Here is a 24,089-nt window from a genome sequence, read left to right as displayed (position 1 = left end):
GTGTTTTTGTGGCCACTATGTTAAGTTCCAAAATAACCGAACTTAGCCAATAGAGTTCCGTTTGTTCGCAAAAACTTTTTAAAACTACAAAGTAACCGAACTTAGCCAATAGACGCTGGAACTTCACTTTTTTTTGTTTGTTTAGTTCGGTAGCTTCACAATTTTATCGCAGAAACCGAACTCAGAGTTCGGTTGGTTAGCTGTTAGGTTCAAGTTTGCGAAAGAACCGAACTTTGTAAACTTATATACTCTTATATTACGTAAAGTTCGGTTAGATCAAAAGTGCATGCAGTTTGCGAACCAACCGAACTTTGTACACCAAAGTTCGGTTAGTTGAGAACCAACCGAACATAACGCTGTAACTCCTAGAAATTCTATTATTTGAGAGTTCGGTAACCTGCGTGTTTGGAAAAAGTAACCGAACTACACTTTTAGATGAGTTCGGTTACTTGTTCATCTCACGGGGCAACCGAACTACAGCTTCAGATGAGTTCGGTTACTTGTCCTTCATATAAAGTAACCGAACTGTTCAAAATCCAGTTCAAATCCGGATCATTTTGAAGATTAACAAATATCCTAGGAGAGGATGGAGATGAAGAATCAGATGAGTTTTCATCATTTGAATACTCAAACTTAGTGAATTGGAAAAAAAATTATTTTCCATGTTTTTCTCCTTCATCTTCTCTAACTCTACTCTCTCAATAATTCCATCTTTTAATTTAATCTCACTAATTATTTTTAACTAAATCATTCACTAATCATAACCTAAAATTAATTAAGAGGGTGGATTAGGTATTAAATAAATAACTAGATATGAGATGACCTAAAATTACTTCTAATGCCTTTACCTAAAAAAAAACCATGGTCCCCAAAAAAAATCGTTCTAACTTAGACACTTCCTAACATACATTCTAAGTCCACTTAAAATTCTATAGCCCCAATTAGTTTAAGTATACCCAGTCCCCCGAATACTAAAAACCCAACCAATTTTTGATGTTTTTAAAATGAAAAAATGACTGCAAATGATTACTTAAGTAGAAGAGTTCTACGTTTCAGTAGCCTATTGTTTTTGAGATTGAAATAATGCACCAAGAAGATGAGGACGAAGTTCACATAATCTGTAGAGAGCCCTACGTATACTGTATACGTAGACCTCTTCGTCCAAAAGGACTCTAAATTTAGACATATAACTTTCCATATAATTTATTTAGAGGAAAGATCCCTTCACACTTTTATTCTCACATCATCTCACATGTTGGATGTCACTTTTGTGAATAAAAACCAAACCGTAATGGATTTCAAGCTAATATTTTGGTTTCTCTTACCAAGTTTACATGGCTACTAAAAATGAGCACATTCCGAAATATAAAACCTCACGATCTACCGGTCTTAATTTCAATGGTTAAAAATCTGTTAATTTTTAACGACTCATTTTCAAAGTAGTAGATGATGGTGTCATACATCTTGAAATACGCTCATTTTCGATAGGATCATAGAGAATTGTAATAGGAACATATCCTCAAAATATTAGCTTCAACTTAGTTACGGTTTGGTTTTTGTTCGCAAAGATCACGTCCAACATGTAAGACAGTGTCAGAACAAAAGTGTGAGGGGATCCCCTCATTTATAATAGTTGGCAAATTTTTAGTTCATCTTTCAGATTTGAGAAAAATGAACAAAATCATGCCAATGTAATCTTTTAGATTTGAGACTAATGAACCAAATTACGCCAATGATATTGTTTTTGAAACTAAAGACAGTCCTCTAAAACTTTTTCAGATCTTTCTGGTTTTCGGTTTTCGCCTAAAACTTAAGGCTAGTTTGGTATTGATGTGAATTACAGAAAAGCGCTTTTCTGTTGTGTTGTGGAAATAAATCGACATGGCGTTTGGTAAACTATAATTTAAAAAGCATTATGCAATTAACAAACTATTCTTTTTGGTAAACTGGTATTTAAAAGTGCTGGTGATGTAGTTAATGACGAAAATAAACATATTTCAAAAACTAGTTTTAAATACAATTTTATTATCATAAATTATATTTCTAATTTTAACATATTTAATAAAATATAAGTAATATTTGTTTTATGTTATTTTTTCAATAAATTTTTTTTGATTATGGTTTGCTTAGAAAATATCATTATTTTAATATTTATAATTTTTTATTATTTCAAATAATAATTTTTAATTATTATTGTATTTATTATATTTAACAAAAAAATGAAAATAAAGGAGAAATAAAATAGAATTTAGAAATATAATGTTAAATGTACAATATTTGAGGGTAAAACTTGTCTTTATAATAAATTGACAAGGTTAAAATAGAGAATCAATTAAATTGAATTATGTGGGTCCAAAGCTTCTGCTTTTCCAGCTTTTAAAAGCTAGTGCTGAATAGGTTTTAAAAGCAGGCCTAAAATGAAAGTGCTTCCCTCCAAAATCACTTTGAACAAAATTTACCAAACACAATTTTTGGTAAAAATTTGTTACAAGTTTGTTCAGCTGCGGCCTACTCCCTCTGTGTAATCTTACATCTCCGACGACTACGCGCTCGTTTTCAGGTAGATAAAAAAGAGTGTTGACTTGACTCGGTTTGACTTGACTTTTGAAGTGGTATTTAAATCCTACCAGGATTCCCACCTATGTGCAAGTGCAAGACTTTCTCTCATGAAATAAAACTGAAACAAAAATTTCCACAACACCATTTGAAATTGAAACGATCATTCTTCATGATCATTGCTATTGATGACTTTAAAGATATCTTTGTTTCAATTTCACATTCCTAAATTTCCTATTTCCGTTTCTAAATATCTATAGGCTTTGGAAACAAAAGAATGCCGTTTATCTGTTTGACAAAAGGTCAAAACCAAATGATACTGGTTATTCTTAAATGCAAACTGTTTCTCAAGTTATGGTCAATTACTTACAGCATTGGCTCATTTTCCACAATGGATGCATCTCACTAATAAATGGGATGGAAAGAGAAGATTCCAACATTGGTTTTGACCGAAATGCTACCGGCGTATGCAGTTTACAGCCTTGTATAATGTGAACTCTGGAGCGGTGATTGGTCGACTCATGTTCATGTATAGCTCAAGTCTAAGAGGTATGCTTGTCTATGTCTGGTTTCTTATGTTATGTTAAATTGCTAAACGTTTTCTCAATTTTCCCACCATGTGTAGTGTCGTGAGAGTACATGGTGCATTCTAATTAATGAAATGATTTCTGTCGAATTTTAAATGGTGATTGTCTAAGACTGAAATTATCTAGACATAAACATCTAATATAGTTACTAGTTAACAAGTGATTGTTTTATCTAATGCTGGATGTATCTTAGTAGAAATCCATATATTGATGTAGAAGGGGTAGGAAGAAAATCCTTGAAACATGTTAGCAAAAACATATAGAGCTAAAATTTGGAGCAGCTGAAATACACAAGCAACGCCAACAATCAATTTTATAGGAAACCGCTTTATGTCTCCGCTCTTTCAGCAAGTCCATTGTTTTTTAAGGACGTCATTGGCGTTGTGCAAGTTAATGAATCTTTTAAACATGAGGGATGCTTACTAGTTAGATCCATTGTTTCCAGATTTGTTATTTTGTGTGTTTTGGCAAGCCGTCGACATCAAGAAAAAATATATCACACTAGTCCCACCCTGTACATTTAATTTCTTTTATAGACCTTAAAACTAAAAGTCTTTTAGATTGCATTTTTAATTTTGCTGACAAATAATGACTTCGACATAATTTGTTTCAAATGGTGATAGTCTAGGACTGAAATAAGCTAGACAGAAATATGGATACTAGTTAACAAGTGATAGTTTTATCTAACACTGGATATATCTTAGTTGAAATCCATTGATGTAGAAGGGGTAGGAAGAAAATCCTCGAAACATGTTAGGAAAAACAGATAGAGCTGAAACATGGAGCCACTGAAATTCATAAGCAAAGAAAACCGTCGATTTTACAGGCAATCGTTTTATGTCCCCGCTTTTTCAGCAAGTCCGTTGTTTCTTAGGGACTTCATTGACATTCTGCAACTTAATGAATCTTTTAAACATAAGGGATACCTACTAGTTAGATTAATACTATTTCCAGATTTGTTATTAATTTTGTGTGTTTTGGCCAGCCATCAACATCAAGGAAGAATATCATACTAGTCCCACCCTGTGCATTCAATTTCTTTTATAGACCTTAAAACTAAAAGTCTTTTAGATTGCATTTTTTATTTTTGCCGACAAATAATGACTTTGAAATAATTTGTTTCATATTATGCATTATAATCAAAATATTTTAAGCACCGAAAAAGAAGAGAACAAGTATCATCCACCTAAGGAAATGCACTTTGCAATACCTTAAAAGGTGAAATTATAGTAAGCAAAAGTATGGATAACCATATTAAGAGTGAGAGCCCTTTTGCAAAAGCTGGGTTTCTTAGTAAATTATCATTTTGGTGGCTGAATCCGTTGATGAAAAAGGGCAAGAAAAAGGCACTCGAAGATGATGATATACCCATGTTAAGAAAGAAGGATAGAGCAGAAACATGTTACTTAATGTTTATGGAACAGCTTAAGAAACAAAAGCAAACTGGACCATCAATTTTATGGGCAATCATTTTATGTTATTGGAAAGAGATCTTAATTTCTGGCTTCTTTGCTCTTTTCAACATAATCACTCTCTCAGCAAGTCCATTGTTTCTTGGGGCTTTCATTGACGTTGCAGAAGGTAAAGAATCCTTTAAACACGAGGGATATGTACTAGTTATATTACTGCTCATCACAAAATTCATCGAGTCCCTATCACAGAGGCAGTGGTACTTTCGATGCGGATTATTGGGAATTGAAGTTAGGTCTTTGCTCTCAGCAGCTATTTATAAGAAACAACTCAGAGTTTCTAGTGCGTCTAAGACGAAGCTTTCAGCTGGTGAAATAATCAACTATGTTACTGTAGATTGTTATCGAGTTGGGGAATTCCCTTTTTGGTTGCATCAAACATGGGCAGCATGCCTTCAAGTATGTCTCGGATTAGCAATTCTTTTCCGTGCAGTTGGGGTTGCATCGCTTGCAGCCTTTGTTGTTATAGTGCTCTCTGTGTTATGCAATACTCCCTTGGCCAAATTACAACATGAATTTCAGAGTAAGCTTGTAATAGCGCAAGATAAAAGGCTGAAGGCTATATCAGAAGCTATTCTCAACATAAAGGTTTTAAAGCTTTATGCTTGGGAGATGTATTTCAAATCTGTTATAGATAGACTACGGAATGAGGAGGTCAAGTTTTTGGAAGCTAATCAGCGAATGAAAGGATATAATACATTTCTGTTTTGGATCTCACCTATATTGGTTTCTGCTGCAACTTTAGTGACTTGTTACTTCACTAGGGTTCCTCTCAATCCTGGTAATGTCTTTACTTTTCTAGCAGCACTGCGCGTCCTGCAGGAACCTGTAATGCGGACTCCGGATATTATTGCAATGACCATTCATGCGAAAGTTGCGTTCAGGCGGATTGTGATTTTTCTTGCTGCAGAGGAGTTAGAGTGTGCAAAATTCAGGCAGATAGAATTTACAGAGAACCATAAGCACGCCATTTCTATCAGTTCGGGTAATTTTGCATGGGAAGGGAATCCGTCAATGCTCACCTTAAAGAGTGTAAACCTTGAGGTTAAATCTGGTGAGAAAGTGGCTATCTGTGGACAAGTTGGTGCAGGTAAATCAACCCTTTTAGCTGCAATTCTTGGAGAAGTTCCTAAGGTGGATGGAATGGTGAGTTGTTATCATTCACATAAGTTATTCCCAAGAAAAATCCTTATAATTAACATCTGTTTGTTAGACTAATTTTCCTTTACAAGTCTCCTGAGTATCTGGAAGTTTTTGAAATATCATGAGTTACCACATAAGAAGCATAGCCCAAATACATGCTGTATGGATTCCAGATGGAGATTCCTTACATTGATTCACTTCAAAAACTTGAATAGTAGTAAGATACTCATGACCCATGTTTTTTCAATTCGCCCTTTTATGTTACAGGTTCAAGCTTATGGGAAGATTGCGTATGTTTCTCAGATGGCATGGATTCAGTCAGGAAGTATACAAGATAATATTCTGTTTGGCTGTACCATGGATAAGCAAAGATACCAAGAAACAATAGAAAAGTGTTCGCTGGTAAAAGACCTTGAAATGCTACCTTATGGTGATCTTACTGAAATAGGAGAAAGAGGAATTAATTTGAGTGGTGGTCAGAAGCAGCGGATTCAACTTGCTCGTGCATTGTATCAGGATGCTGATATATATCTTTTAGATGATCCATTTAGCGCAGTTGATGCTGATACTGCCGGTAACATATTCAATGTGAGCTCGCAATTTCTTCCTACGTGCAGTATCTTGTCTTTTTTATTTGTATCCTAGTTAAGTCTTACTCTGTTTTATCAGGAATATATAATGGGAGCTCTATCAGGGAAGACGGTCTTACTTGTTACTCACCAAGTCGATTTCCTCCAATCATTTGATTCTATTTTGGTTAGTTTACATGTTAAATCCTTTCAAACTGCACGTATAGTAACAATGCAAATGAAGATGCAAGAGTATAGTAACTTGCATGATAAAAGCAAGATACAGATATATCCCAAGTCCCTGTAAAGAATATTCATATGTAAATAGCACATCATTGGAAAATTGCCTTCTCTGCTAACTTTAGTCAGAGTTGGTTAGTCACCATCTTTGTCAAAGGACAGAAGGAGTAACTACTGTATACTATTTTAAGAGGAGTAATTTCAGTTAGCCCACTAGCCTTCCTATGGTACTCAATAGTATGATCATTATATGTTAAAAAGTTGTTTTTCCTCGTGACAGTTGATGGCAGATGGGGAAATCCAGCATGTGGCTCCATATCGTCTGATGCTATCTTCTAATCGAGCATTTCATGACCTTGTTAAAGCACATAAAGATACAACTACTGCTGAAATGGGCACTTCTGATAAATGTGGAATCTCTTCTGAGGATGCACAGAAAATTTATTGCAGGGATCAATTGGTTGGATCTGTAGAGCATCAGCTGATTGAACGAGAAGAGAGAGAAACTGGGGACACTGGGTGGAAGCCATATCTACAATATTTGAATCAGAATAAAGGATTCTTTTACTTCTCTGTAGCTATTATATGTCAAATCATCTTTTTGATTTTTCAAATACTACAAAACTATTGGATGGCTGCTAATGTTCAGAATCCTGTAGTCAGCAAATTGCGGCTGGTCCTGACGTTCACTCTAATTGGATGTAGTTCTATATTCTTTACGCTGTTTCGGTCTCTTGCTACAGTTGCTTTAGGTATGAAGGCTTCAGAGTCAATATTTAATCAGTTACTAAGCTCTCTTTTCCATGCACCAACAGCTTTCTATGAATCTACTCCTCTGGGAAGGATACTAAGTCGGGTAGGAGTCCTCAAATCAAAAATGATTTTATTTTATTTTTAATGTATAATTGTGCAAGCTTAATCTTTCTATGTTTCTGATGTAGGTTTCCTCTGATTTGAGTATCGTAGACCTAGATCTCGCATCCAACTTTGTTAAGACTGTTATGGCTGCCATTATTACTTTATCCTATATTGGAGTTCTAGCTGTTATTACTTGGCAAGTTGTGTTTGTCTCCATACCTATGGTCTATATGGTGATTCTTGTTCAGGTAAAATTGTCTTGTCGCTAATCTTTGTTGTCATAGGAAGTTGAGGTATTATTTATAAGGTAGCAGTTTCCTTTTATTCGATTTTTTTTTCCTTCTAGACAACTAACCTTGTCGAATATGTCCTTTTTAACCCATTAGAGGTACTACTCTGCTTCTGCAAATGAACTCATGCGAATTAATGGAACATCCAAGTCTATGATAGCAAATCATCTAGGAGAGTCTATAACAGGAGCAGTGACAATTAGGGCTTTTGGAGAGGAAGATCGATTCTTCACCGAGAATCTTAATCTTATCGACAGAAATGCTAGTTCTTCATTTCACATCTTTTCTGCAAATGAGTGGTTGATCCAACGTTTGGAAATACTTTGTGCCATTATCCTTTGTTCCTCGGCCCTTGTGATGGTTTTGCTTCCTGCGAAGACAATCGGTTCTGGTAGGTCCATGTTCCCATTACACCCATTTTTCACAGATTCATCTCTAGTGTCTTATGAATTCCTTGATTGCCTGTCTTTCTTATGGCAGGATATATTGGGATGACACTGGCTTTTGGTCTTGCATTGAATATGCATCTTGTTTTTGCTGTTCAAGTTAAGTGCACACTAGCAAATGATATCATTTGTGTAGAAAGGCTGAACCAGTACATGCAAATTCCTGGTGAAGCCTCAGATGTCATTGAAGAAAATCGACCTCTCCCTAGTTGGCCTGCTATAGGTCGAGTGGAGATCCGTGATTTAAAGGTACAAGCAAAATGATGTGATTGTTATGTTTAATTGCAAAGTCATGTATTTTGAAGATTCATTCGTATACTAAGAAATTAATTATAAAGCAGATAAGATATAGGCTCAATACTCCAATTGTTCTTCATGGGATTAGTTGCACATTTGAAGGTGGTCACAAGATTGGAATCGTTGGTAGAACAGGCAGCGGGAAGTCAACTCTAATAGGTGCTTTGTTTCGTCTTGTTGAACCGATGGAGGGAAAAATCATTATCGATGGCATTGACATCTCAACGATAGGCCTTCATGACCTAAGATCACGCTTAGGTATCATACCTCAGGATCCTACACTCTTCAATGGGACTGTCAGATACAATTTGGACCCTCTTTCCCAGCATACAGACCAGGAAATTTGGGAGGTAAGTTCTGTTGCTGCTTATTCGATGGGTTTGGCTATTTATATTGTAAAGCTGTTGGATATTCTATTTATAAACCATATCCAACTAATAGGATCTTTCGATGCATATATTAAGGTTCTTGCCAAATGCCAGCTTAGGGAGAACGTACAAGAGAAAGAAAAAGGTCTAGATAGTTCAGGTAAATATTGAAGTGTCACTGGCAAAAATTGCATGTTTTCTTTCAGGGCAGTTCTACTGCTTCACTTCGGGTTACTTTATAATCTTTAAATATATTTTAGTTCAACAAGATGGTGTGAACTGGAGCATGGGACAACGCCAACTATTTTGCTTGGGGCGTGCATTGTTAAGGGGAAGCCAGATATTAGTGCTTGATGAAGCTACTGCTTCAATAGACAACACAACAGACGCCATTCTTCAACAAACCATACGGACAGAATTCAAAAAATGCACAGTTATCACAGTAGCACATAGAATACCTACCATTATGGACAGTTCAATGGTGCTTGTGCTAAGTGACGGTAAGTTCTATATAGCATGTAATCTTAAACGGTTTGAAGAAAAACAAAGCACTATGATTATTACTTGGTTACATGTTTTTCTTATATCCGCTGTGTTTTAAACTGATCAGCCCAACTGTGTTGTCCTACAGGGAAAATTACGGAGTATGATGAACCAATGAAGTTGATGAAGATGGAAGGATCGTTATTTGGGCAACTTGTGAAAGAATACTGGTCTCACATCCACTCTGCAGATTCAACATAATGTGCTTTTAACTAGTATAGCTAAATCTAAAAATGTTGTTCTACTCTATCGTTTTTTATTTTATTTTTTTTATTGATAGCCCATGTAGGACTATTAGAATGTAAGGGACTGAGCGCAGGTAAGCGACAGAGAATAGAATTTGTGCTTGTACTGTAAGCTTTATTGAATCAATAAGAAGATTGTATTGAGATTTTAAGTATACCGCAGGAAAGGTAAGCGAGGCAGGTCACTTTATGAACTCTATTTAGATTAGAAGACACAATTTTAATTCAAGAGATAGTACTATCTTTGACACAAAATGTCCTAGGGATGATTGGAAATGCTATTCCTGACGATGGAGTTTCATGCTTTCAGCTCAAGGTAAAAAGTTGAAAACAAAAATCTGACAAAGGAGTGTTAACTCAATAAAGCGGTTCGCATGGCTGCTAATGGCTAAATTCAAAAATAAAAATAAATAAAAAGGTTAAAGTTTAGAGAAAAAAATAATAAAAATAAATAAATTGGGCAGCTAAGGTTTTACCGGGTGAAATCAGTAACCTAGAGTGGTTTCCCACTATCTATGTTTTAGTGGGCCAAAATAGGGATGAGCTATACCCTGGTCAGCTCTCTATAAGCCCGTTCCAACTTTAAGGAGTTTTCTGTAAAGAAAGAGCAAATGAAGATAGTTGCACCCACTTATCCTTGGTTTGCTCCTTCGCGCGCACACCATAACAAAAATGCACAATAAGAGTGGATGGTTTTCAAGTCGTGTAAAGCCACGATCAACCAAGAATTTTCAAAAGATTATTACGAGTGTGTTGCATTTTGCAAAATTTAATCAGGGTTGACCGGTTTGCTCCAGAATATTGTTAGGTGCTCCAAGTTGGCACACCTTGTGCACGTAGGAAACACTCTTTCTCAGTGATTCAGTACACAATTTTAATTAATTTATCCCAATAATTATGTTTCTAGTTTAGCTACAAATAAGACATCGTTCTTGAACAAAAAATTATCATCAAGCAAAGTTTGAAACAAAAAATTACTGAGTTTCATGGCTACAGAAAATGTGATTTTCAGCTTAGTCTTCACTGCTTTGATTATGTTGTCTATTTCACGTAAGTTTGTCCAACATTTTTTCCCTGCTTATATTTTTACTACATTTTTTGTTCTTCTAATTAAAAACAAAACTATATATCAGTTCATGTTCTTCGGAAAGTGTCTTGACTTCTCGGTTGCGTTTTTGACATTCTGGTAAAGATAGAACTTGTAGCAATGGTTCTTATCTTGGATCCCCATTCTGAAAATCTTCATTTGGTATACAATATTGAGGTTTGGATGAAAAATTGAAACCTAGCTGTGGAAACGATTGTGAAGACAAGTTTCAAATTTTGAGTGTACCCCACTGCAACTTTAGTCTTGTACAGAAATTAACAAAAGTTGTTGTTAATTAAGGCAGTGGTATAACCTCGGAAATATGGGGGTATTGGGTTTGAAAGACACTTTATCTTCTGATTAAGATAGTTTTGATGGAAAGAACAGAAGTCTTCCATAAATTAGACACACATCAGATTACTCATCGGACAGATAATTAAAGACAACCAAGTCTTTTCTTATTAAACCTATTCGTTTAGCGTGATGAGTATAACTGTGAGTTAATAATTTCACTTTTATTATGAAATTGATAAGCTCTAGTGTGTATGGTCACTTGTGAGAACTTATATAAATTCTGTATATGGTTCACTAATTGGAAGAAATTTTTCATTAAGTTCGCCAAAATGTGGGGGTGCTCAGTAAAGGTGATCAGTTCAAGAAATGAACTGAACTGGATGCATGGTTGAATGCGGTAATTAGTAAGCTAAGTACCCTAATACATCTCAGTGATAAGCCAGGTAATTCTAAGATGTCTAGAGAGAAATTATTATTGGATATAATTTACTCTATGCAACATGCCAAGAAACGTTGAAAGGATATGTTAATTGTATCTTAGATAGTGATGATTCAAAGTCATCAAACAGGGAACTATGCGTTTGGTGTTAAAGGAAATGCAGTAGCAAGGAAATTTAAGCGAAGGTTGATAACGAGATCAACAATGGATTCCGTAACTCTGGATGCAAAGTCGGATTAAAAGTGAGAGTAGCTTTGGAATTTCCTTGAATATATACTTATGGCCAAAGTATATATATGTTGGAAATAGCACATAGTATGAGATTATGGCATGTCTCGACAAATAAATCGACGACATAGCATCATAAAGCAATTGCTCTCAAATGCGCGCATCTAAAAGAAATAGTGTATGTGAATTGTATCAAGCCGGCAAATCGATACGAATTCTAGAGAGCATATAATTGCATCATTGAGGGAAATGGGATAGCCTACAATAGAGTAGTATTTATAGCGGACATCCAACCTAGCGATTGGAGATCCCATGGTTATCTAGGTTCAAAAGGGACAACCAAGTTATAAATTTATACTCACCGGAAACACTGTGAGAGATTACTCTCTTTCCCATTTCTATGATGAAACAGTGTTGCCTGTCAAGTGAGAGGTTGAGAATTTCTCTTAATGATTCCTATGGCTTAGCTTGACTAAGAAAAGTATGGCATGATACTTTCCAATAGGAGATCACCTATATGAGTATGAAGTGGTGCCGCTTCAAATAGGAGAGCACTCATGAAAAACCAACATCGATCGTTCAGGGCCGAAATGAACACAACCGAGAACCGGATATGTAAGGAAATAAAATGTGTGATATCTATTGCATCGGTTTACATCATAAAGTTGGGCGGTTCAAGACATCGCGTTCACCGAACAACTAGTAAACCAGGTAGGTATTCACTACGGAAGATTCAAAGCCAAAAGATATCTCTCCCGATGCAGTGATGTTCCGCGCACAAAGTCTTTCTAGTGTCTGCATTAAACTTGCATGATTTTCTATTCAATGTGGGGGATTGTTGGAATTTTTGAATATAAATATGAATAGGTGTGTCAACTCACTTGAGTCATTAGTGTCCTATCCCAAGGGATGTGACTCTCCACTAAGGGTTGTGACTCTTCATGAAAGGACTTCTCCAAGAATCACCTCTAACCTATATAAACCCCACTCATTCTCTCATTGCAAGTGTGTTTTTAGAGTCATAAAACTAGTACTAGAAATTTAAGAGTTTGCATGTGTCTTCAAGAGTTTAAGAAGAGTTTGTGCTACATCCATTTGCGTTCGCTGTTCGGTGTTATCGAAGTGCTGCGAAAAACATCGAGGTATTGTTGAATATTGGAGACATGTGCCGCTAAACCTGTAACAGCATTTTATACAAGGCATCAAATGTCTTAAGAAAAGAGATTACTCGCCTCAATACACCCCAAGTAAGTTTGTTTAAGTTTGTGATTGATCATCTTTTTCTATCATTCTTTTCTTGTTTCGTTGTTGGTATTACGAAACACGATACGTAGATGAAAACCGTGTTACAAAGAGTTGTAACGGATCGGTGGATAATACACGAGTTGTATTATTGGAGAATCGGTAACGAAGATAATTATCCAACAATTTTAAAAGATGTTCGACGTCCATCACATTTATATAATGTAAATTAGAAATGACACCAGTTATTCCTTGGATATCTTCTTCTAATTGACCATTTTCTGGTTTGGGAACATCAATAATTTCAGACTAAATCTTACAATGACATAAACAATTTGCAAATTTTTTTGCCATCACATCAAATCTCCAAGCCATAATGGCAAAATGAATAACATCCAAAATGTTAATTTTTTCAAAATTTGGTGGGTCAACTTCAAGGCTTTGCAGGATGATTGAATAAAAATGACGCCGATAATGAACTTTAAATTCTCGAATAATCCCAGCATCACATGGTTGAATTTTAGATGTTGTGTTAGGGAGCAAGAATTTTGACCAATACCTTCTAGGTACGTTTCTACATCTTCTATTATACAATTTAATTTCTTAATTAAGAAAAATGTTGTCTAAATGAATAAATATTCGTTTATCGATAAATGGATAAAATATTCATTTATCGATAAATAAATAACTCCGCTAAACGTATATTCTTTCTTGGTCCCGAGGGCATCCATTTATCGAAGTTAGACTGTAATTAAGAAAATATTTTCTAAATGAATAAATATTCGTTTATCAATAAATGAATAAAATATTCATTTATCGATAAATAAATAACCCCGCTAAACGGATGTTTTTTCTTGGTCACGAGGAAATTTATTTATCTGCGTTAGACTGTAGTTTGGTAATATTGCGGCTATTGTAAAAGCGCTTTTCTGTTGTCTTGTGATGTGTTGTGTAAAGAAAGCAGTTAACTATTTGGTAAACTATACATTAAAAGCTAAAGCTTATTAGAAAATGATCAAATTGTGTTTGGTAAAACATAAATTCATTTATTATAGTTGTAACAAATGAAAAAATTGTGTTTGGTAAAACATAAATTCATTTATTATAGTTGTAACAAATGAAAAAAACAGACATAATTTTTCTATATTGTATTATTCGATTTTACGAGATATAAAAATAATTAGATATTTTTTCAATATAGAAAGATCAACCATGGAATTAGCTCTCAGGTGATCGAGACATTGAAGTCGAAAACACACGACCTGTTTGAGATTCTATGGAATTAGCCCTATTTTTTCAATATAGAAAGATTGTATTATATCTGTTGCATATACATACAATTTGGGATAAAAAAATAAAATATTTATTTAATGTTGCCTCTTCTTAGGTGGCTATAATTAAAATCCAATATTTATTTAATGTTGACTCTTTTTAGGCTGTTATAATTATTATTCAAGATAATTACAACCATTAGGTAGAGTCAGATAGTTTTTTTTTTTGTTCATGTGTAACTTGAGATATGACTCGGTTCTTACATCTAACTCGGAGCTTTGTTTGAGTCGGGTACCATTTTGTTTTTGATTATTTATGTTCTTTGTGATGGACGTATTTTGTACACGAACTAGCAGCATATGCATGATTTTCTCAAATTATGTCTGATCTAGATGGTCAACCATGGAATTAGCTCTCAGGTGATCGAGACATTGAAGTCGAAAACACACGACCTGTTTGAGATTGCATTAGAGGAGAAAAGGAAGCTATGGCAGGAACCCGAAGGAGATCACGAGGGATTTAAGGAAAACTTTGTAGTTTATGTGTAATGATTTGGCCATTTTAAGTTTCCATGTAAATAAAAGTTTCTAGAAAACAGGTCATTATTGGGACTCAAATACTAGAGTTAATTAGTATTTGGGTCCTAATTTTTGGTATAGTAGAGGATTTGGGTCATAAGTTTGTACAGTTCAATGTTTGGGTCGTCAACTAACAATTTTGGTCAAGTTAACTTAGGTTAGTTGAATAGTTACAAAATTTACGACTCCGTTAAATGTTGTAAATCATGACATATCTGAGGTTCATGTGAACAAAGTGATTACAGATTAAAAACAGAGAACACACAATTTGGTGAATTACGATCAAATTGATGAGAAAACGCCGAAAACTTTCAAGTAATTACATCTTGGGTAACTCTATTAGCATAAAATCCGCAAAATTAAAACTATTTACAGCACCTTAGGTCGAACTAAACCAAATGTAGTTGCATCTTTTCTGATGACTACACCCAAGTAAATATAAAAGCTATAAAATACCTAAACATTCAAGATTCAAGATGGACAAGATGTAAAGAACATGAAAAGTAAAGATTAACACAAGCATATAACGTGGTTCGGCCATTAAGACCTACGTCCACGGGAAAAAAGATGTTTTCTTTATTGATTATAAGGTCTTACCCTTGAAAGAGCTACAAATATCACTTCGATTCTCACTCTCTATTTTTCTAAATCTTTCTCAGGAATTCTCTGTAGAAAGACCATATAAAATACATAAGTCATCCATCTCCTTCTATAAGGACTGGTAATTTATAGGCAAATTAGACTGGTGAAGGCCTGGTCTTGCAGAGCTGGTGGAGCTATCGTACGTCTTCTTCATAGCTTCGGACGAGTTCTATACTATCCCTCGTGATGGCTTGCTTGGATCTGCTTCCAAGTCGTCTCTCTCCGTTAGTCATCGTATAGCTCTTCCTTGGAGAACCTCGTGTTGTATTACCTCTGGGTCGTAGTATAGATCGCCCGAACCTTCTGCTACGATGTAGGTTCGTCCACGTCCGTTCTTTTCCTTCATTAAATGCAGTCCTTCTTTTTAGACTTGACCGTCTGAGTCAATTAGACCACTCCTTACACGCGTCATTCGTGTAACGTTTGTAGCAGGTGTCTTGATTCATATGATATCAACTAATTTATAGTGTATAATTTGATGTTTCCACCTTATTATCTTATCATGAAATCATCCCTTGAGATGTTGACACGTGGCCATCGGGTATTTTACCCTCACATTTTGCTCCTTTTCTTTGTAACTTGCCAAGGGCATGATGGGAATAAAACTTTATAACTGTCCCGTCTTTATCGCCACGTTTGAGATTTTCGCCACGTCTGCACTCTTAATGCGCTTTTACCTGTTGGACTTCAGGCGCTGGTTGGTTATCCATAGGTTTCTTATATACAAAATCTTTTGGGAGAAGAGAATGATGTCTTTATTATCTATTTTCAGTGTACATAACTTTTTCATTCTTTCATTCTTCTGTCTTTTGTTGTTCCTTCTTAACTTCTTGTCTCCTATAAAGAAGTTCATTATGTCTAGGAGAAACTCTCCATCTCGACCTCCAAGACGGCATGGTCCTTCTTCTTTGTTTTTCTTTTTGTTTTCTCCGACGGTTTACGTCGTTGTTTTGAACAGTGTGTAATCGTCAGGGTTATTTTGATTAATGGTTCTTTCCATTGTTTTTCGACTGTGAAGCTTTTATTTGGGGAACACCATTGTAGTTTCCGTCTTTTTATTGCTCTTTCCAGTTTTTTAACCGGCGTATGTTCTGATTTTTCTTTTGTTTACGCCTTTCAGTACTGATAAGAGACCTTATGGAGCCTCCTAGTACCAGTCGTACTTCCGATCTATCTGATGAAGCTTATCTGGAGATGGTGAAAGTTACTCACCGTATGAGGAGATTTGACGTTTCTTTTGCTAGTCCGGCGGGTCAGTCCGGCATCTTGACCAAGAAGATCTTGATGGATAATTCTTGTGGTCCCAACGAGATCGTTCTGACAGTAGGCAAGCTAGATGCGGGGCTTCTCCTTCCTTTATACTTCCCGCTAGATCCATTCCAGTACGAGGTATTTTTGAACCCAATGGAAACTTCTTTAGGATTATGCGAGAATGTAATCAGCGAAGTAGGGGTAAAGTTACTGAGCATGAGAAGAACAAATTCACTCCTTCTCAGATGGAGTTGTACTCATCCGATACTTTTATGGAGAACTACTGGTGTCAGTAGTCATCTGATTCATTCGAGGAATTTGGAGTTGGGATTTCTAGGTCTCGGAAACCTCCCGGGGGTCCTCGGCTCATGACCGATTTGGATCCTCCTTTTACTAGTAATGTCACACTTCGCAAGACTCATGATCCTAAATGGTTTTTGGTTCCTCTCCGCATCTTGGGGCCTTACATTTTTGGTTGGGATGAGCTTGGAAATGTCCTCCTGGGATTCCTGATATGCATAGTTATCTGCCACCTTACAATCCATGGGAGCTTAAATGGGTTCCGTCTCGTAGGCGTCCCTCGCCGTCTCCCCGGGCTATTGAGGATGCTAAGGTAGAAAATATTGTTTTGGTACTTTAACGTATATATATATATACCTTACCCTTGCTTAATGCCTTAGCATTCGATATTATTTTGTTTTTTGACAAAGGAGAAGGGTTGCTGATGGTTCTGGGCCATCTACTGCTCCTGTGGGGGTTGCAGAGCATGCTATGGAAGTTGATATTGGTGCATTGTTTGGTGAGAACGAGATGGTGGACCTTGGTGATGCATTCTTTGATGATCTTTACCAAGCTTTGTTGAATGATCCTAGCAATCCTGATGTCGGTGCTACCATATTAGGTGTGAGGCTTCCCCAGGCGAGTAATGTCGCTGACAAGGGTGCTCTTCCCGATGTAGGTGCTCGGGTTGGCGGTGCTGATATTGTTCTTGTTGTTTCGAGTGGTGGTGGTGTTCCTGGCGTACCAAATACCTTTGCTTGTGGTTTTGCTCCTGCTCCAGTGGCTCCTTATAGTTCCTCTTCCACTGTTTTTTGGTGGAAGGTACGAGGCGATGAAAATGCTTTTCTCGGAACAGTATGCTCGGTTGAGCGAAGACGAGCAGGCTCGTATCTTAACTTCTTTGTCTAGAGCCGATCAACAACATATTGTGCAGGCGGTATGTATTTAATACTTATCTTTGTCTTAATTATCGGCGTGTGTGAATGCCCCAGTTTAACTGGTGATGTTGTCTGATTCACTAGAGCAACAATTTGAGGACTGGCATGTTATCCAAGACTCGAGTCGCTAGGAAGCGAGTCAAGGCTACTGAGCACGATATCCGGCAACTTCGTTATGCTGTAGAGATGGCTAAGCAGGAAGCCTTATCTTTTCGCCAGGATAATAAAGAGTTGAAAGGTATTTATCTTCTCCTTTGTTGAAGATTTTCCTCTCCATAGTAGGTTCTAGAGTTCTGAATTAGTCCCCTCTATTGGTATCCATCGTCAAACGTTTGGAGGAGAAGATAGATAATACTGATCATAGACATGCTAGGGAACTTTGTAACCTGAAGCTCGATGTGAGCTCTCGTCAATGCAAGATTGAATCCCGGGAACATGAGAATGCACAACTTCAAAAATATGTGGATGTTCATCGATATCGCATTGTTGAGCTTCGTGCAATGTTAGATAAAGATAAACAAGTGGTTGTAGCTCGCTCGGATGAGATCAAGCTTCTCAGAACTCAGAAGGATGGGTTGATTGATGGCAATCCGACCATCTTCCCTTGCTAACGCAGACAGAGGATGATAGAGAAGAGTTAATCCTTCTTAAGAGAGATTATGTTCGTCTTGAAAGGGAACGCGATAGACACATGCCATCGTGCCCGGCTGATGATGCTGCCATAACTTCTGTGGAAGCACGAATTAGTGCCTTAAATAATCAAAAGTCCCAAGTGGAACAAACCTTAGCTTCTATTTTGATTGAACATAAAGGTTGCCTATTAGTGGCCTTTGATTTTATTCATGTCATGTGTTTATGGGTTATTTTTGTTATATTGACTGTCTCCTTTTATTTTTCTTGCAGAGGCTCGTAAGAGCAATGCAGTGATGGAGAGGCAGTTGGAGGAGGTGAAGGCGGCAAGAAAAAGTCTTGATGAAGATCTCAAGGAATTGGTGAATAACCATGAGGAAGAGCTGTAGGCTGAACGTGCTGACAAGAATGAGAAGTTAAGAAATCTTCACGTGGAGTACAAAGCTATGATAACCAATGTGAAAAGGCGGGGGTACAACAGCCACACCCAATATTTCGCTTAGCAATCTGTATGGACAGACTCCAATATACTTTCCAGAGAATCAACTAGAAAGTCAGACTCAATCTAGATAAAAAGTATATCAAAGAGTTTATATCTCAATCTCTTGATTTGATATATACTCAAGCAAATAGAAATCTGCGAGTCTTTATCAAATACTAGAGAGATAACTTGGATGGTACCAAAGACCAATATCAAAGTGTCAATCAATTTAAATCAACAACCAAAAGGTCGGATATTCTAATTGATTGAACAACGCACAACCTGTGATATTTCAATTATATAACAAAATATAATGCGGAAAAGAAATAACACAGACACCAGAATTTTGTTAACGAGGAAATCGCAAATGCAGAAAACCCCAGGGACCTAGTCCAGATTGAACATACACTGTATTAAGCCGCTACAGACACTAGCATACTCCAAATTAACTTAGGTCTGGACTGTAGTTGAACCTCAATCAATCTCACACTGATCCAAGGTACGCTTATGCTGGTACGTCTCTGATCCCATCAGGATACTACGTACTTGATTCCCTTAGGTGATCTCACCCATAACAAAGAGTTGCTACGACCCAAAGTCGAAGACTTTAATAAACAAATCTGTATCACACAGAAAAGTCAACGGTAATAGATAAATCCGTATCCGACGAATATACCTACGAGTTTTGTTCCGTCTTTTGATAAATCAAGGTGAACATGAACCAATTGATTAACCGGACTTATATTCTCGAAGAACATCCTAGTGTTATCAATCACCTCACAATAATCTTAATCGACGCAGCGAAAAACAATATTGCGGAATCACAAACGATGAGACGAAGTGTTTGTGATTTCTTTTATATCTTGCCTATCGGAGATATCTCTCAAGCCAATTATTACAATTGTATTCGTACGATAGAAACAGCAAGATCAGATCACACAACTACAAGAAAGTAGTATCGGTCTGGCTTCAAAATCCCAATGAAGTCTTGAAGTCGTTAACCTGGTTTAGAAGAAGAAATCAAAGGTTAAAGGAGAATCGACTCTATCTTAGCACAACTAGTATCACACAGAAGGTGTGGGGATTAGGGTTCCCAGTTGCTAGAGTTCTCCCTTATATAGTGTTTCAAATCAGGGTTTGCAAATAATGTTAGCTTGGTAACAAAGAATTCAATATTCACCGTTAGATGAAAACCTGATTTAGATTCAAGCTAATATATTTCAACCGTTAGATCGAAAACTAGCTTGTTACACACAAATGAAATGCACATTTCTAGGCTAGTGTAATCGTACCCAAACTTGTACATTTGTTGGTTCAACAATTGTCAACTAAATGGTTAGCCATATGATCACTTTCATATCAACCATATTCTTCTTCACCATAACTAGTTCAAGTGACTCAAATGAACTAGTTAGAGAGTTGTTCAATTGCAAGCAAATGTTATGTAACTATACAAGACACAATCGAAGCAAAAACGATTTGATTCACTCGAACCGGTTCATGAACTATATAGCCATGGTTTGCAATTTGTATTCCTTAGTTTATATAAAAATAAGTTCACAAACATCGTTTTTAGATATAACCTACTCAAGTTCACAGACTGGGTTCGCGGACTTAAGTTCCCGGACGGAGTTCACAAACTCGAGAAGAAATTCACGGGACGAAAACTTCCGCCAGTTCGCGGACTGAGTTCGCGGACTTGGCTCACGCCACCATGCCGGTTCTCTTGATCAACAAAGTTCGCAAGCTTCGGTTCAAGGAATAAGTACTTATACATATATGTGGTTCCACAACAATGCTTATATCCTCCAATGGTTATATAATCTAAACTCTCATTTCAATCATTGAAACATTCTTAGAGGGCGTTGATATTCTATAGTTATTATTCACAAACTATTTTTCGTAAAGTAAGCAATTTTAAAAGTGATTGAAACTTGTCATGACTTTCGTCACTAGGTAAAGATGAACTTGGTTAAAGCGAAAGATTACCAACACATATTTCGAGAAATAGATAGGCGAGATAAACTCGGCTCGAAATAGCAGATGTGTATAATCTAAGTCTATATAGAAAAACGACTTTTTTCTCAAGATAGGAGATAAATAGACTTTTGAGTGATAGATAAGTTAGCCTCTCCACATACCTTTTAGTCGATGAAGATCCACCGGTTCCTTGAGTAGTCCTTCGTCTTTTATGATGATTGCCATGGAGTTCTTGAGATCAACTACACTTTATATCCTAGTCCGAAACCTTAGCTATAGTAGACTAGAAATCAAGACTTATAGTTTTGATCACTAGCATTGACAAACACGCTTGAGATAGAAACACATGCGAGTTCGACCGAGAAATGCTCTAACAATCTCCCCCTTTGTCAATTTTAGTGACAAAACTATCAATACATATGGAATACAAAAAATAAATAAATTAACTTTTGTAGCTCCTATTCCATACGCCTAATCTTCAACATTACTCGAAATCTTCGTCACTTCCAAGTACTCAATGATCCCAAAGGTTGTAAGTTCAGCATCATCGTTGTTGAAAATCCGTAGCTATAACGACGAGAAAACAAGAGTTCTCAATCATTGTTATACAATGTCATAGTATCATTACACAATGTCAAAGTTCAATTGTATCACAACTTCAACAACAATACTATGGTGATATGTATCACTCTCCCTTAATCAATACTCCATCTCACATGGATACCACTCCCCCTTACATAATGATCCGAAAACCATATGTATTTGTAGTGTGAACTACATATTAGTTCTCCCCCTTTTTGTCAATAAAATTGGCAAAGGTACAAGAACAAGATCCTAATGAAAAATTTCCGAAAGAGACATTTCTTGACCAAAAGAAATCAAAAATATATCATCTTATTTAGATGCAATCATAAATCCGAAGCTAAATGCATTCATCAAGGAGTTTGTAAAGATACAAGATAACCCCTATAATATTCCACAGCCGCACTTCCCACAAATATTTGGAAATTAAGCACAAGTTCAATTAAGAACTCTCCCCCATAAAATGTCATTCCCGAAAGAACAACAAGAGCGACCTTAATTTCGAAAGAAAAGAAGGATTTATTTGGACATAACAAATCTCATACAAGTATGAATTTGAATCCAAAATACTCAATTAAATTAACCACAAGAGAACCCATGATTAATTTAATCGACAAATGCTCAACATAAGTGAACTTATGGAGACTCAAAAATATACAATTAGATTAATCACAAGAGAAACCATAATTAATCTAATAGAAATACACAACCAAACTAATCACAAAAGTAATCAATTTAATTGGTCATGCTCATCATAAGAAAACTTACGGAGCAACAACTAAATAACCAAACAAAATGATTAATTTAGTTGAATATGCTCGACATAAAGTACCTCACGGAACAACAACTAAGATAATCATAAAAATAATCAACTTGGCCATTAGTTCTCAACATAAGACACTTTACGGAGCCTCACAGTAATACATAAAATATGGATCAGGGAAGATCAATACTGCGGAATGCACAAGGATTCATTATATTTTCCATCACTATTCGCATAACGACATTCAATAGACATAATACTTGCAAACAAAAGATTTTAACCTATCTTCCATCAATAATTGACATAATAGGATTAACTTTTGCATTTGTCAAAAATTTATTCCTTCTTTTATCAACACATGCATATCGACATACGAAAGACTTTACTTTTGACAAGGTATGGGACAATCATAGTTCACGGACGTAAACACACATATCCCATAAAAATATTGCAATATATAAAACCATAAAAATTAATAATGCAAAAACAATTTTTTCCCTTTTGAAGGTAGAATCAATCTTTTTCGCACGGATTTACACCGAGAGTGGTTACCAAAGGCGTATAAAAATATTTTCTTAACAAAGAAGAACATACAAAGTCATTAAAGACCATGCATCATAGTTCACATAAGATGATTGTGAACATTCAAGAATTCCATAGAAATGCGTATTACTACCTATTCTTGAACTTCCTTCTTTGTGATTAACCAACATCATTCTTGTAAAAGCTACAAATGAGCTTATAAGAGAATTAATCCAAGAATCCAAGTTCCCAAGTCCAACAAAAGTAGAAGATTTGCGACGAAGCGGAGCAAATTACTCAAAAACAAGATACGGGACAAAGACCAACCTCAACTCATTCAAATTTAGGATTTATCATCACCATTCTGGTATGTGTACCATGTAGTCCAAACATCCCGAACTATTATTTTCAAACCTAAATATTTAAGAACCTTAAACACATATCAAGTTAGGTAGAAATGAACGATAAGAGAGGTACGTGGATCATTGTAAGTACTCTAGGCAAATTAAAGCATAAATATTTCTCAAGTTTATAGACATACCTTTTTAGAAGAATCCAATCGAATTCTACCGCCTCACCGAATATAATCTGTGTGCCCCAATTCTCGTGCTTCCCTCACCGTATACATAACAGGGCATTCCTTGGTGAGGATGCAACTACAATACACTCAAGTTGTGTTGAGGTGAACAATGTCTTGCTCACCACAAGTGACTTTTGGATTATCATGAAAGAGATCGATTTTAGAACCTTTCACATCCAAATACATATTTACAAAGAACTCTTTAAGTTCCAACATCATGGATACTTCCTTCTCAATAATCATGGAATTCTATGGGAAATCGTTCCTTTTCACACTCAAAGCATTATTACCTTTCTTTGGTATCCATTTCTGAGTGTGTTTAGGAACAATCTGATCCTTCTTCCCATTACTCTCTTCTAGAATTCCTGGAAGAGAATTGGATTGACTATTCTTTTGCAAGTTAGTCTTTCTCCAATTGGGAGCATCAGATCTTGTCTTTTTTATTACAAAGTTATCCTTTTGATAATCTTTACGATTGTGAAAAAGGCTTCTTATGACGTTTATAGGCGAATCTTGGTTTATCACAACACTGATTCCTTTGCCTAAAGGTTGGACAATTACAACCTGTAACGTTAAGGGGATTAGTATTAACATATGATCTTGGTTTCACGACTTCTTGTGATGCCCAAACAAGAACATCATGAAGAAACGATATCTCCTTTCCAGATGACCTTTATTTCCGCAATAGTG

The 24,089-nt window shown here is 36.0% G+C and overlaps 1 protein-coding gene across 4 annotated transcripts; it reads left to right on the top strand.

The window, feature by feature from the left end:
* Positions 1-2,663: 2,663 nt before the first annotated feature.
* LOC113323537 (ABC transporter C family member 10-like) lies at positions 2,664-9,760 on the top strand. Of its 4 annotated transcripts, none has more exons than XM_026571854.1 (12): positions 2,664-3,105; positions 4,725-5,758; positions 6,023-6,343; positions 6,425-6,511; positions 6,845-7,420; positions 7,506-7,670; positions 7,809-8,103; positions 8,193-8,407; positions 8,500-8,805; positions 8,920-8,983; positions 9,084-9,323; positions 9,455-9,760. In XM_026571854.1, the coding sequence occupies exons 1-12, from the start codon at positions 3,024-3,026 to the stop codon at positions 9,565-9,567; spliced, it is 3,498 nt and encodes a 1,165-aa protein (XP_026427639.1). In that variant the 5' UTR covers positions 2,664-3,023; the 3' UTR covers positions 9,568-9,760. The 4 variants fall into 4 exon arrangements, with proteins under 4 accessions (XP_026427639.1, XP_026427638.1, XP_026427637.1 ...); XM_026571853.1 differs by having other exon boundaries at positions 4,722-5,758; XM_026571852.1 differs by having other exon boundaries at positions 4,683-5,758.
* Positions 9,761-24,089: the final 14,329 nt, after the last annotated feature.

The sequence above is a fragment of the Papaver somniferum genome, chromosome 11, assembly GCF_003573695.1.
Source record: "Papaver somniferum cultivar HN1 chromosome 11, ASM357369v1, whole genome shotgun sequence".
Taxonomy (NCBI): Eukaryota; Viridiplantae; Streptophyta; class Magnoliopsida; order Ranunculales; family Papaveraceae; genus Papaver; species Papaver somniferum.
Note: the sequence above shows the minus strand (reverse complement) of the source record. Positions and strands in the feature narration are given on the sequence as shown.